At 44.6% G+C, this 13,657-nt stretch overlaps 1 protein-coding gene across 1 annotated transcript; it reads right to left on the bottom strand.

Moving 5' to 3' along the window:
• Positions 1 to 9,894: 9,894 nt before the first annotated feature.
• BHLHE23 (basic helix-loop-helix family member e23) lies at positions 9,895 to 11,008 on the bottom strand. The gene has a single exon (XM_027790171.2). The coding sequence runs from the start codon at positions 10,890 to 10,892 to the stop codon at positions 10,224 to 10,226; it is 669 nt and encodes a 222-aa protein (XP_027645972.2). The 5' UTR covers positions 10,893 to 11,008; the 3' UTR covers positions 9,895 to 10,223.
• Positions 11,009 to 13,657: the final 2,649 nt, after the last annotated feature.

The raw sequence follows: 13,657 nt of genomic DNA, 5'->3' as shown, positions 1-13,657 counted from the left end.
GAGTGCAGATACTCGATCTGCTCTGCCCATGACTGTCTAGACAGACAACAGGAATCAAGATCACTGAATTGTGATGACCAAGTTTATGTGAACAGAACGTCTCCAAGCTATGGTCTACCCCAAGCTATTCATGTTTTTATCTCAAAATTAATGACCACAGTGCGTTTTTTTCATATTTGGATTAAACTCCACCATCCTCTGCCTCCAAATTTGGGGTATACCGGTCCTGAATTTTAACAGCTGGACCAAACGAAACCCCGAACATGGGGTAAACCCACGTTGGAATGGAAACTGAGATCAGAATACACTTTGGTCTAACTGACACGGGGCATTTCAGGCCAGCAGCCAGGGTAATGTGGTGAATGAATCATAGGCCAGTGTAACACGCAGACTGAAAGTCACTGGAGTCGTCAGAAGGTTTGTGGCGCAAAAATATCAGCCTTTGCCATGACTGGGTGGCTTCCGGGGTGTGCTTGTCTCAGCAGATACCCCTCACATCACTACTGGGCTGAGCTACTTTCTGCTAGCCAAATCCCAATGAAACCCCAACCCGCAGCCCCTTGAAGGAGCTTTTAGATTATATTAAAGTGCAAAAGATGAGCGTTCCTCCTCCTGCGGAACCTGACGGGAGTTACGCTCCTGTGGAGCACACCTGCCGCGTTCAGCAGAAGCACAGCTCGTTCTCTGGGTTGAATCAAGTATCTTCTACAGCTTACCTGGTCACCTGGGCTGTCTCCTTTTGACCAGAGCGGTCCTCATGTCTCATCTTAGCGGAGCCTTTAATGCCATTGGGTAGGTGAAATTAGTTCTTTCATTTCAGACAACTAAACCCAGCCATTAAAAGAGTTTCAGCCAGCAGAAAAGCACACGCGTGTGATCAGCAACGTTGGCTTTCACCAGGCAGTCATGGGAAGGGCCAGGGAATAGGGATGAAGTGCTGGAAGTCGACTGCCCAAATGATGCTGATGACAAAAAGTGGATTTCACGAGGCTGGCACTCTTCTCATTTGAAAATGAGAAGGCTCCTTGAATGCAGGAGAGTGATGCTGGTACAAAGCTCGTGTGAGAAAGGGACTGGAACTGGGTGTCCAGCTGGGAGGGAGTTACAGGCATGAAGTGGAGGCACCTCAGGATGAGCAAGAGCAAACCGGGGCTGGCTCAAAACCAAACGCTAGGCTAAGGCAGGGATGTGACTAGAAGGATAAAAAAAATCCCTGTTAGAAGTGCCTGTTTGCCTTGTAAAAAGAAAAATAGAGAGTTGTTCAGCCAGCAATAGCACCCCCTCCTCCTCCCACTGCGTGCCAGGCTTGCTGGTTCCCTGGGGTTACCAGCTCTGCGCAGGGCTCTGAGGCAGGAGCCTCTGGCTCCAGCAGCGACAGGCGCAGAGCGAGCGGCAAAGGACAGCCCGGAGATGACACTTTGTGTTACAGACTGGTGCCTTCACAGGCAGGGCCAGGGTCTCGGCTGGAGCCTTTGCCGTCTACCCCGTTGCAGGGCAAGAAGCAAAGGGCATCAGGACAGGAGCTCAGGGAACCAGGGAGCTGCGTTTTGCAGCGAGGGCATGTTTCTATAGCAAAGCGTTTCATAAACTCTGGCCCAGATTCTCTCCTACCACTCGACTGTGCTCAGTGCAGGATGAGGATTGGAGAACAAAGGTGGCTTGAAGCCACCTTTATGCTTCTCTGCTCTGGAAGCAGCTGGGGACTGGCTGGTCCCCAGGGTGGGTTCAGGTTGCCTCAGGCTATGGTAGCGGCAGGAGATTGCTAGAAAATAGCCAAGATGTAACTATACCTCCTTTTCCATTGGCTGTCGCTGCTCCAGAAGGAACCAGGAGGTGACTTGGGTGACACCACCACAATAGAGGTTCGGTCTTCCCAAGGACCCCAAACATGCAGAGAAGAGAGAGAAAATGCCAGTGCGGATGCTGCAGAGGAGGCAGCGTAATGGGCGGCTTATTTAGGAAAGCAGCAAGCCAAGACCGTCTGAATTCAAATCTGGTGAGCCACTCAAGTCAGTGTGCGTCCATGGGCAAACGCCTTGATCTTCTCTGTGCCTCAGGGCAAGGCAACTGCAGCAGGAAGCCAAAAGCAACAGCATTTCACTGAAACGATCAGATGCTGCTTCTGAATTTGGTTTAATTCTAAAACAAAACCCCAGTAAATGTCTACAGACACGCGCACTCAAATGTGGTCGAGAATTAATGTTGCACATATTTATACAGAAACCATTCTGTTTGCAGGCTGGATCAGGATCCCATTCACAGAGGAGCTAATTTGCAAGACTGAGGACTTCCACAAGCAGCCTGGTCCTAACAAGTGCACACAACAGTTCAAAAAGGAAAATCTCTCGCCTGACATGAGATTTCGGGCTTGCTTTTCATGAAATAAAATACAAGACAGACCCCAAACATCTGCAAAGGAGAGAAACGCTTGAAAAAAGGTGCTCTTTGCTGCACTGCTTATCCCCCTTCAAAAGGGTATTTGCAAATTCCTACAAGCAACCACCTGAAAGAGGACTCAAGCCGTGCAGGAGCAAGCTCACCTACGCTGTGCAACCTCCCAGTACCGAGATTATTCTATACAGTGCCACATTCAATTGCAAAAAGGACTGTTAGGAGTAATAGAGCTCCTGTAACTAAAGTGTTTTCTGTCCTCAAATCTTCCAGGAAACTGATGGAGGCAAGAGAGGAAAAAGCCAAGGGGAGAAAACTTGTTAAAAGTAAAATTGTATTTTTTTGGACATTGGAAAGGATGTAAAACTAAGCCAGAGGCCTCCAAGTCAGCAGCCATGTTAACATTTTGCGAGAGATTTTCATCTTTTTCCCCTACAGCCTCAGTTCTGCTGTAAACACTGAGAGCACCCACTACGGCTGTCAGCTGCGTGGTTTGCTTTACACTGAAGCTGCCAGAAGATAAAAAAAAATACTTAAGGTAACGTAATTCTCAAATTGGAGGCACAAGGATTTCTTCATGACATCTCTGTAAAGAGCGCAAGGTGTGACATTTACTTTTAGCAAATCAATAAAAATAGGACACGTGCATTTGGAAACCAGTAACAGCAAAGATATGCTGGTTCTGTCATTCTCGCTGCAAAGCTGCCGATGGCAAAATGGGAAACTAACACCCTGTCCTGCCCCACAACATCGCTTTTTTTTTTTTTTAATAAAAATAAAAAAATTTAAAAAAAAATTAAAAATAAAACTAGAACTAAAAATGGGGGGGGAGGGGAGGAAATAATGATGAAAAATATTATTCATGGATTTGTCAGGTTGAACAGGTCAAAGCTATTATTCAGGAGCCCAGTGGTTTTTATGACACTTCCTGTGCTACAGTCAAATGATGTACAAAGTTTCATGAAAACATAACAAAACCATTCCATTAAAGCCACCGACAATTGATGGAAAAAGAGACACACTGGGTAAGTAAATTATAGAAACATTCATTCCTGCACACACAGGTGCGATATACATGAAGATATTAGAAATACGCATCAAGATATCATGCATGCAGATGTGCCTTTGACACAGACATGACCACACACACAACCACATTTAGCAGCCTAACCTAATTTTGGAAGTATTTTTCTTCAGTAATCAATGGAGTGCCGCTTGCTTAAAGGCAAATACAAGCACAGTAAATTCCGTACTGGTATTAACGGAGGACGAAACGTTACTACAGACCATAGAAAAGTTCAGCACTAGTAAATTCTGATGAACACCATTACTGTGATTACTGTTTGTGCAAAGATATGCCTGCCTCATTGTCATTTCTTATACTACATCAAGCAAAGGCTGGTGGGGAACCTAGTACTGCTGTCGCCCAACTGAATGTGACCTTTTTTGGGTGACCGCGTTGCGGTGGGGGTTTTCCTACTCCTCTGGGAAAGTGTGAATAAAAAAAACCCCAGCCAACAGTGCAGACCCTAGGATGCAACATAAGGTTTTAACAAGTGCAGAAATTAAATAGATGAGCTTTTTGCTTTTAGATGTCAGTGCTGTAACTTTCCTGTCATTTGCAGGAGAAAGGGAAAGGTCTAAATATCTTGGGATGTGGTGAGTTTTAAACCGCATAATGATGGCGATAAAAATCTATAATGTCAGTTGCCTTGTGGCAATCAACAAACATTTCGCATTATGCTTGCATCTTGAGGTTTGCGGCCAAAAAACAGATTTGCCTGTGTCTCATTAAAATAACGAATGCAGTCCGAATGGATCTGCAATGGTTCACTGTACGTCACACTAAATCACAACGCTCTTCGGAGCCAACTGACTATGGCCTCATTACTTTAGACAAAAGTGGGCTTGGAGGAAAAACTGGGGTGATGTTTTTTTGCTCAGCCATGTTTTTCCCTTTGAAATACTTAAGGCAAAAGAGCAGATAGTTTCTCCCCATTGGTAGCCGAGGAAGGGTGGGTTATATTCATAGTACAATTCCGTATCAATCTACATACACACACAAAACATCAGTGTTAGCACAGGGAAACAGAAATTAAGCAAACAGAAATGGCATTAACAAAACAGATTTTAATGAACATGAATGACTTAAATGAAAATGAAAATAATAATAAAAATATATTTTAACTGTTTCACTAGGGCAGGGAGTTTGAAAACCAGCATGCTCTGCTTCTCTGTTGTGTAAGACGTTACTTACTAGTGGTTTGCTTTCTGTAAGTCTTTGTTCTGCAAATTTTACTACCTTAAGTATAGCAAAAAAGTAAACCCCCATTTTTCGTGTGAAACAGATTGGCTAAGTATCTCTACAAACCGATTTATTTTAACACAACAACCTTAAGATTAATCTATTTGGCCTTAAAGAAATTTTGAGAGTTATGCTTGAAACTTTTCAGCATTTCAGGAATAAACATTCAGTAACTTAAACTCAAATTTTCCTGTAGTTAAATGAAGCTAAGAACATTTTAAAATATTAACTAGGCTGTTTTAAAACTCTATGTCTTTATAAATACAAATAAAAATAAGAATTTGAGGTAACACGTAAAAGAATTCATGCAAATTTTGACAATGACAAGATTAAGGTTAATGGTAAAAATCATACTTGGAAAGATTTGAATGAATGGCAAAGATCTCAAATACATTCTTTGTTTTGGTAATTGTTTCAGTTTTCTCTTACACACATATGCTTTATTGTAAAGAGAAAATGCTTGGTAACAAGTTATTTTTCTACAAAAACCAGGCAAACATATTTCTAATTTGATAGAAAAATATTCTGTTACATACCCATTAGGTATTTTTTTATTTCAGATATGAGAAAAACTGCCTGAGATGCATTCATGGAATGACTGATTTAAATGTTATAAATCCCTGAATTTTTCATCTCCCTTTGAACGGAATGCCAAAGGGGATTAAAGACTAAAGACGTATCACAAACAAATTTACATTATTAAAATTACTGTAATCAAGAGTCTTTTCTAGCCTTAATCAGGATTAGTGAAAACAAAATACCCAACTTTTCTCCTGTGCAACACTAATCAAAATTCTATCAAATGACAGAGAACAGTAAAAGCAGTTTTGGAAATTAAAAATACCAGTTGGTGTATTCTAGTATTCTTTAAAAGTATTTTCACCTGTTTGAGGCCAGAGCAATGACTTCTCTGCTGATAATTCACATGGCAGGCAACAAGCATAGCTAAAAATAAATTTCAGTAATGCTGCCAAGTCTGACCTCTTATTTTCAGGAGCACACTTATTTGAACACACACTATAGAAGCAGGCAGTAGAAGTGCAATGTGGAATGCTTGGTTTTGTTCTCCTAAACTGTAAGCTAAATTATCCGAGTTGTGGAAAATGCGACTAGAAACCTGCCGTATATGAGAGCTCAACCTTGCAGGACACGCACTGCGACTCTCGCTGCTGAGCTGGCAATAAGCGGGTTTGGTTTGAAGAATCGTGAAAGCTTTTAAGTGAGGTCTTTATCCACTGTGTCCTGAGCTTTACAGTTACGCTACAAGGCTAATACAATAAAGGGATAAAGCTTGTACAGATTTTTCTGGTCCTCTGGAGCCTCTTAAAGGCAGCATGACATTGGTTTCAGAAACCACCACCGCGCTCTGGAGCATCAGGCCCCATCTTGCTGTCACCGGTATCACCAGGAACGCTGGCAATTAGTAGAACAGCAGCAGGATTGGACCTGCTGTTCATTTCACCCTTGTAAAATGTCAGCCACTATTCTACAATGGAAATTGAAGAACAATCCTGAAAAATGACCTGAGAACAATGACCACTCACTTTCTAAAGTCTCAGAAACAAGCTCGGCAATGCAGCAATATTCAGATATTGCGACAGTATGTCAGGGAATCAGCTATACAGATTAAAGAACAAGGAAAACTGCATGATTCTCATGGCTTCTTTCTAGAAACTCATAACTGGTTTAAATTTTTGCTGGTATCTGACGCAGCCAGCTACCTTCCGGGCCCTCCATCTTCAAACCTGTTGCTTCCCTGTATTTGGTTAAGCAAGGTTTTACCTTGTAAGCTCAAGACTGCTAATGTTAAATCTTGGCAGATGCAGTGCAAACTTACAGCAAACTTACTCCCTGTTAGTGAGGTTATACATGTTGCTTAGTAAATCTTTAGTTTTGGTTAGTGACTAGAATTACACAGCTTAAAAAAAAAAGAAAAAGAAAAGCAACATAGCAGAGCAGCATCTCCTCTTTGCATTTCTTCCTAATGACACCACATGCTTATCATTCTTAAGTTCAAAGAAAAACTAAGTGAGGTTAGAAAACAATATATTATCTTTAATTAAAAGCTGGCATTATGCTTTCTTCAAAGTATGAACATACCAGGATAATGAGTACATTAGAACATATGATCTGTATTTCAGTTCCATCTGAGCATACACCATAAATCCTTCTTGGAAAAAAAGCAGGCATTCTAACAAGAACATCTGAGCAGAAAAAAAAATAATCTTCAGCATTTTGAAGTCCTCCCCTTATATTCTCTGAAACACCGACTGGAAGCAGACACCTAAAACCTTACATGGTACACAAAATGAAGTGGGTTTTTTTCATATGCCAGGGAAGGTGAAAAACAAATGACAGGTTACAGGATCTCATCCCCAGGATAACCATGCACATTTGCAAGGCTAGCACTGACGCTTCACACACACAAATGCAATAATCAGATGCTAGTTTATCCCCTCCCAACAAAATCATATTTCCAGCAGTATTAGGCATTCACTTGGCAGTGGTTTTAGCAGCAGCTCAGCACAAAGCACAAATCACATCGAAATAGATGCCTTCCTGTCAATGGGAAACACGAAGGGCTCAGTATGGGTTTCAGCTCTGCATGAGAAGAGTTAAAACCTGATGAGTCCGTAGTGGCTAGAAGCAACTCACAGGACAACTTCCAGATTAACAAAGAAGTTGGTCAACTTTTGTTTTAGATTAGTATTAATTTGTTTGTTGCAGGAAAAGTTATGATTGGACTTCTTTTTACTTTTGAATTAAAAACTCTGTACTGTAAGGTCAATTTTAATAACAATTTACAAATTCCTCTAGTACTGCTTTGGTAAGTTCTACATTTCTGTTTTAATACCTAGCCTTTTCACAGTACTCAAGTTACTCAAGCTTGCTATTTCTTCTGTCAAAATTTTCTTTAATGCAGGTTTTATCTTCTATATTTGAAATTCCACGTTCAGCCTCCTGAGATCATTTAATTCAACGGGAGTTCTCAAAGAGCCTTCTGAGTATTTCAAGGACTCTCAGAAGGTGGATTTTTAGGATTCTAGGTAGATACGGTAATGTGAGCAAGCTTTTTACTCATGTGAATTATAGGAAAAGCATTAAACAATCACTGTACTAAACCCATCTTGTTCCAAAAATAGTTTGTCTCTGAGATTATGATGACTTTTTTAGGCTCTTAAATTGGTGGGCCACTTTTTTTTGGCCATCATTATTTAAGAAAGAAGCAATTATAAATTCCATTATTATTAGTGTAAGTCTTTAACCAAACCAAACTCATATTTAGTATTAAGCTGTTAAATGCTTTATTCTCCAACTATTTTAGTTTTGGTGAAAAATGAACAGTTAAACTAATCTCCATTTAAATATTCCAAACTACTCAATCTGCTAAAAATTTTAACCAGAAGTAATAAATATTTACCTAAAAATCACAATTCTCTGTTAAACTGACCTTTTTCTCAGGATATTACCTAGAGCAACAACACAGTCTGCAAAATTTTAAGTGACCTTTGCTGATCTGCAGTTTCCAGTCATTTTTGCTTCAGTAGTGGTTTTGGTCGGCTTTCACTTCAGCAGATGCCTTTTAAGGGTATTTTGAAGGTTTTCTTTTATGGAAAAAGGGACAACAGATAAACTGTTCTGTAAAACTATTCTGTAAAAAAAAAGAAGAAATGAAGATATAAAAATGGAAATGAGCAGGAACCAGTTTTAAACATATGTCTTTATGAATGAGGCTGAATCACACACTTCGTTTTCCAAACACAAAACGTCTTTTGCAAATGTATTAATTAAAATTAAGTGCCATAGACAAGCAGCTTTAGAGGGATGGCAGTCCTTTTCAAATTAGCATAACACTAGCGACAGGCATGGAAATTGGTTTAATAACCCTAAATAGTTACACCCCACTCCTAACACAAATGGCCACGGACAGCTCTAGCCCCTCAGGCTGCGACTGTACCAGTTTACGCTGTTGCTCTGACATTGGGTGGGTATTCCAATCTGAACAGAAATCACTGAATGCGCCTCAATTATTATTATTATATAATGACTAGTGAAGCATACAAGGCACCAAAGCGTTAAACATCATAAACCAGAAAAACAGAAGTAAACCAACACAAGCAACATCAAAAACTTTGCCAGCAAGGGAACTCACTTGGTAACTTTGACTAACACGGTCAATACTTGGCAAGAGATTATTAGTTTACTTATGATATTAAGTGGCCCAAACCCCACACACAGGTCTAAGGTCAAGCTGTAGATATAACAAGAAAACCAAACCAAAGGGATAAGCAGAGTCTTTAAGCAATTTCCTTCCCTGCCATGTTAAAACATGGGTGCCCTTGGAGCCAAGCTCGACGCTACAATAATCCCTTTTAAACACCACTTTCAGGGCACAGCATCCTCCAGCATGTGTCAATACACACAAGCTCAGTCTCTACCTACTTAACTCCAGATGTCAGGCATAAATTTTTTTTTGTGCGCTCACGATTCATGAGAAACTGGAGAAAAAGCAAATCCCTGCTGATAAGGAGCTGAACATCCACAAGCTTTTTCCAAGTATTCCGATCATTCACCTAACTTCAAAGCTGCTCTTCCGCAAAGGGCTGCCACATCCGTCTCTGCTTTACCTTACTTCAGCAGGGGTTTTGCTTTAACTGCCAGCTGGTTTTAGAGACATGTAGGACAGAGAAAGTGGTTATTCATGTCTTTTATTTATTATAAATACATATAAATATGTTAAGTGATGTCTTGCTTTGTTTATCATGATATGCAACGACTTTGGAAGTCATCTGGAAAACTTAACCAAGCTGAGAAACAGGCAAAAAGCAAACATTAGCATACAATCACAGGTTCCTCTCAGTTCAAGAACAGGTTAACTTTTTTTTTTTAAGAGAGAGAGAAAAAAAAAAGCATCTTACTTTGAAGCATCTGTAGTTTTATCAAGAGCACTGAACTTACCCCCCACCCCCCTCATGAGCTGACCAAATGACATTTTGATTTGGATTTGCTGGTGCAGCCCAAGCCCAGCTGGCTACATAGGACACCCCCCACCACCACTTCTGAAACATTGCATAGTTTGCAGCTGGATTTTGCTTCCCCCGCCCCCCCCTTTTAAGCATTTTTGACACAGATTGATCATGCCAAAGAAAACTCACTGAGCTTTCTATCTCAATTCCTCTCCCTCCCCGTTTTTCTACAGTCAGCACACGTGGAAAAACAATGTTATGCTGACAGTCCCCTAACAGGCTGGGAAGGAAATAACTCTACAGATGAAGTTGCATGGGGAGGTGGGGGGTGTAACAAAAGTTCAAAGTGGGTGTTTTGGGGGTCCATGTAAACTGCCAAATATTTCCAAATGGGGTGTGGGGAGGAGGGGAGTATTTAAAAGAAGGAAACCAAAGGAAAACCCAGACTTAACTGATGGTAGGAAGCCAGGGCTGATGGTAGTGGAAAAAAAAGTGCACTGAAAGAAAAAAAAAAGAAAAAAAAAGAAAAGGAAACCCAAAGAGCCCGAAGCAGCCAGAAGTCAAGGCTTGTCGGTGCAGTGTTTGCAGAGAGCAGCTCCTGTGAAGGCAGTGCATTTCTCGGGGCAGCCGGGCAAGGCCGCGCCGCCGAAGGGGTACACGGCCGACTGTCCGAAGGGGTTGAGGGTGGCGGGCAGCGGGGCGCTCAGCGTCTGGCCCTGGTTCAGGTAGGCCACCAGCCGCCGCATCTCCTCCAGGGCCTGCGCCTGCATGAGGATGTAGTTCTTGGCCAGGAGCAGGGTGGCTATTTTGGAGAGTTTCCGCACCGAGGGGCTGTGGGCGTAGGGGATGACGGAGCGCAGCCCGTCCAGCGCGTCGTTCAGGTCGTGCATCCGCCGCCGCTCCCGCGCGTTGATGCTGAGGCGCAGCGAGCGCTGCTCCTTGGGCTTCTTGCCCAGCGCCCCCCCCTTCAGCTTGCCCTCCCGCTCGAAGGCCGCGCCGCCCTTCACCCCGGCCTCGAAGCCGTCCTCCTCGTCGCCGCTCTGCTCGCCGCTGCTCTCCGCCGACTTGCCCAGCGCCCCGGGATGGAAGTCCGCCCCGCCGCCCCCCGGGTAGGCCCCCCGCGGGCCCTCGGCGCCGCCGCGCACAGCCCCGTAGGCGAAAGCCGACGGGCCGTAGCCCGGGGCCAGCGCCAGGTACGCCTCGCCGCCCAGCGACTTGAGCTCGGCCATCGCCTCGGCGGGCAGGCGGGGAAGCCGCGCTCCGCCGCCGCTGCCTCGGCACTGAGGAGGAGCTGGAGGAGGCGGAGAAGGCGGCCCCGCCGCTCGGCGCTGCGCCCGGGCTGGGGGCGGGCAGTGAGCCCAGGCCGGCCCCGCCGCCCTTATATCGCGGAGAGGGGCCCGCTGGGATTCCCCGGCGCCCAATCAGAGGGGCCGGGCCGGCGGGGCGGCGGGGCGGCGGGCAGCGCCTGAGGCGACGGGCGGGGAGGGCGGCGGGGCGGCCTGGCCTCTCGCACCCCTCGCCCCGGCCCCCTTCGTCTCGGCTCCCCCCGCCCCTTCGTGCAGCCCAGGCGCGCCCGGCGGAGGGGTCCCGGGGCGGCAGGCAGCTGCGGGTGGGCACCTGGGGGTGAGGGAGGCGCTGCGGTGGCCCAGGGAGGCTGTGAGGGGCGAGCGGGAACGGAGAGGAGCCGCCGTTGCCCGCCAGGGCTGCGCTGCGGGACGGGGCGGCGGAGGAGAAGGCGCCGCGGCGAAGCGCAGCACCGGGGGTCGCCTCGCGTACCTGAGGCTGCCCCGAGTGCAGGAGGGGCAGGGTGGCAGCTGCGGGCACGGCCTGCGGATCAGGCCGCTCTGGCTGAGGTGGGGCTGGCAGAGGCGGCACCTGTTGTGCAGAGATCTCCTGGGCAAAGGGCCCGTCTCTTTGCATTTTCTTCAGAGCCTGGCTTTGTGCCTCCCTTCCGTGTGCCAGGAAAAGAAACTTTATCGTTGGTGACTTGGCCCAGCTCTGAAGGGACTCTCTGACCTTCCCAGTTGTGGGTACCGGTAACTGGAAGGAAACAAACCACATCATGGCCCACGGCATGTGAGGGATCATCGCTGTGGGGAGCCCTTGCCGTGACCAGTGGGGTGGCTGCCCAGGGAGGAATCCCAAGGAGAATCCCAGGCAGCCACTGGCAAAGCTGAGAGCTGCATAAGGTAGGATCATCATGATGCTTTGTCCGATATTCCTGCACTGAGATGGCAGAGGGTCTCATCTTTAACTGCAACAAAAAGAGGTCCCAGTCTCTTCTTTTTCTGAGACTGCTTCACAGTACTGACTTTTGGTATAAAGATAGTATAAGGGCGTACCAGGCTTTCTCCAAGCATGATGTGTGTCTGGCCCAGGCCCCTCAAGTGTCTGCTTAGAAAGGATGGGATGAACCCTGTGTAGTGACATATAGATGTGAGCAGGTGGATATTGCCTACAGGCAGATGCAACCAGTTGATGCAGGTGTACCTGGTTGGTTATTTTCTGTAATAAATACCTTGGGCTTTAAGGTGACACGAGGCTTTCTCCAGAACATGTTTTGTTTTTATCAGGCCCCCTACAAAGCGTACTTATCTTGTCCTCTTCCCATCACCTCCCTTTATACAGTGCGCTAATGTGAAATGACGACCTTGTCTCTCTTACTTCTCCACATCAGAACCAAGAGTGCTGAGATCTGCAGTGACACATGCACCCTCACCCGTGGTTGCAGAACTGCTGCATGGAATGAGACTGTTCCCCTGCTCTGTGAATCTAAGTCTGGAAAGCTGCATTTCCGCATTTCAGAGTAGTGGATAGCATAAAACTAGCTGCTGTCCAAGCCTGACGGTCGAAGTGTGCATAAGATTTGACCATCACACTCTTACTGATCTTCTCATCTCACCTTCTGTGACTGAACATGTTACAATATTGTCACGTTTCTTTTTTGCTACCCTTATTGGGCTTATCAGACCATGAAGACTGATTGATTACTGGTTTTAGTCACCTAACTGTTTTATGAGAATTTGACCACTTCACTCCTGGGACAGATCACTGTCTGTATTCATGGTGACTTTCAAATACAGGGGAGCACAGCATAACTTCTGCTCATCTCTGGAATCAGTCCCACACTAGACAAATGGAGGGAGGTGCTAGAATATTATCACTGGCATAAATCATTCCTGTGAGAAAGATGTGCAGGGATTGTTAAAAGCATGATTGTCCTCTGCTAGAAATGATTTACCTTTTTTGTAATGTGTTGACATCTTGCAATGAGAAGGACTAGCAGTATTACAATGTTGCAGGAATTCTGATTGTAAAGACACATTACAAGTATTGCTGACTTTCTAAATACGTCGTATGCATCTAACAAGGCTAATGCCAGGAGCAGCAGTGGGCTGAAAATTAGAAGTAAACATTTCTCGCACAGGCTCTCTAGTGGTTTAATGAATAGAACCGTTCTTCAGGGGTTATTTCAACACTGAAGGGCAGCTTGGGAGATGTATCAACTACAGGAGAACAGAGCAGAAGGATTTGCTGCTTCGTATGTAATTCCAAAATGCACTGCAGAGAGAAATCATTTGGAGCCTGTATGAATCTCAAATCTAGTCAGGTGTAATGTGCTACCAAAAAATGCACACAGAAGAATTTCTCCCTCAAATTTCAGCTGCGAATATGCATCTTTGAAAATACTCAACCTGGTTTCTCACCGAAAACTGAGAAACAGAAACATCTGATTTGTATTTTGACATGTTGGACTAGAACAAAAAAAGGAAGACAAAAAAATAGCAGAATGGAGTGACTCATGTGGAAGAACACGGCAGAAAATATAATCTCTTCCAAGTGCTTTGGGGAAAGATGGACATATGCAATAGGAAGTAAATTTATCAGATGCTGTAAAGTATTTGCCAGCTTTAAAGTGGGATTCTTTTCTTCTACTGTTTTACATATTCAAAACTTGGTGTTAATATTTAATGAGAATAGACTATTATCACTA

The sequence above is a fragment of the Falco peregrinus genome, chromosome 9 (genome assembly GCF_023634155.1).
Source record: "Falco peregrinus isolate bFalPer1 chromosome 9, bFalPer1.pri, whole genome shotgun sequence".
Lineage (NCBI taxonomy): Eukaryota > Metazoa > Chordata > Aves > Falconiformes > Falconidae > Falco > Falco peregrinus.
Note: the sequence above shows the minus strand (reverse complement) of the source record. Positions and strands in the feature narration are given on the sequence as shown.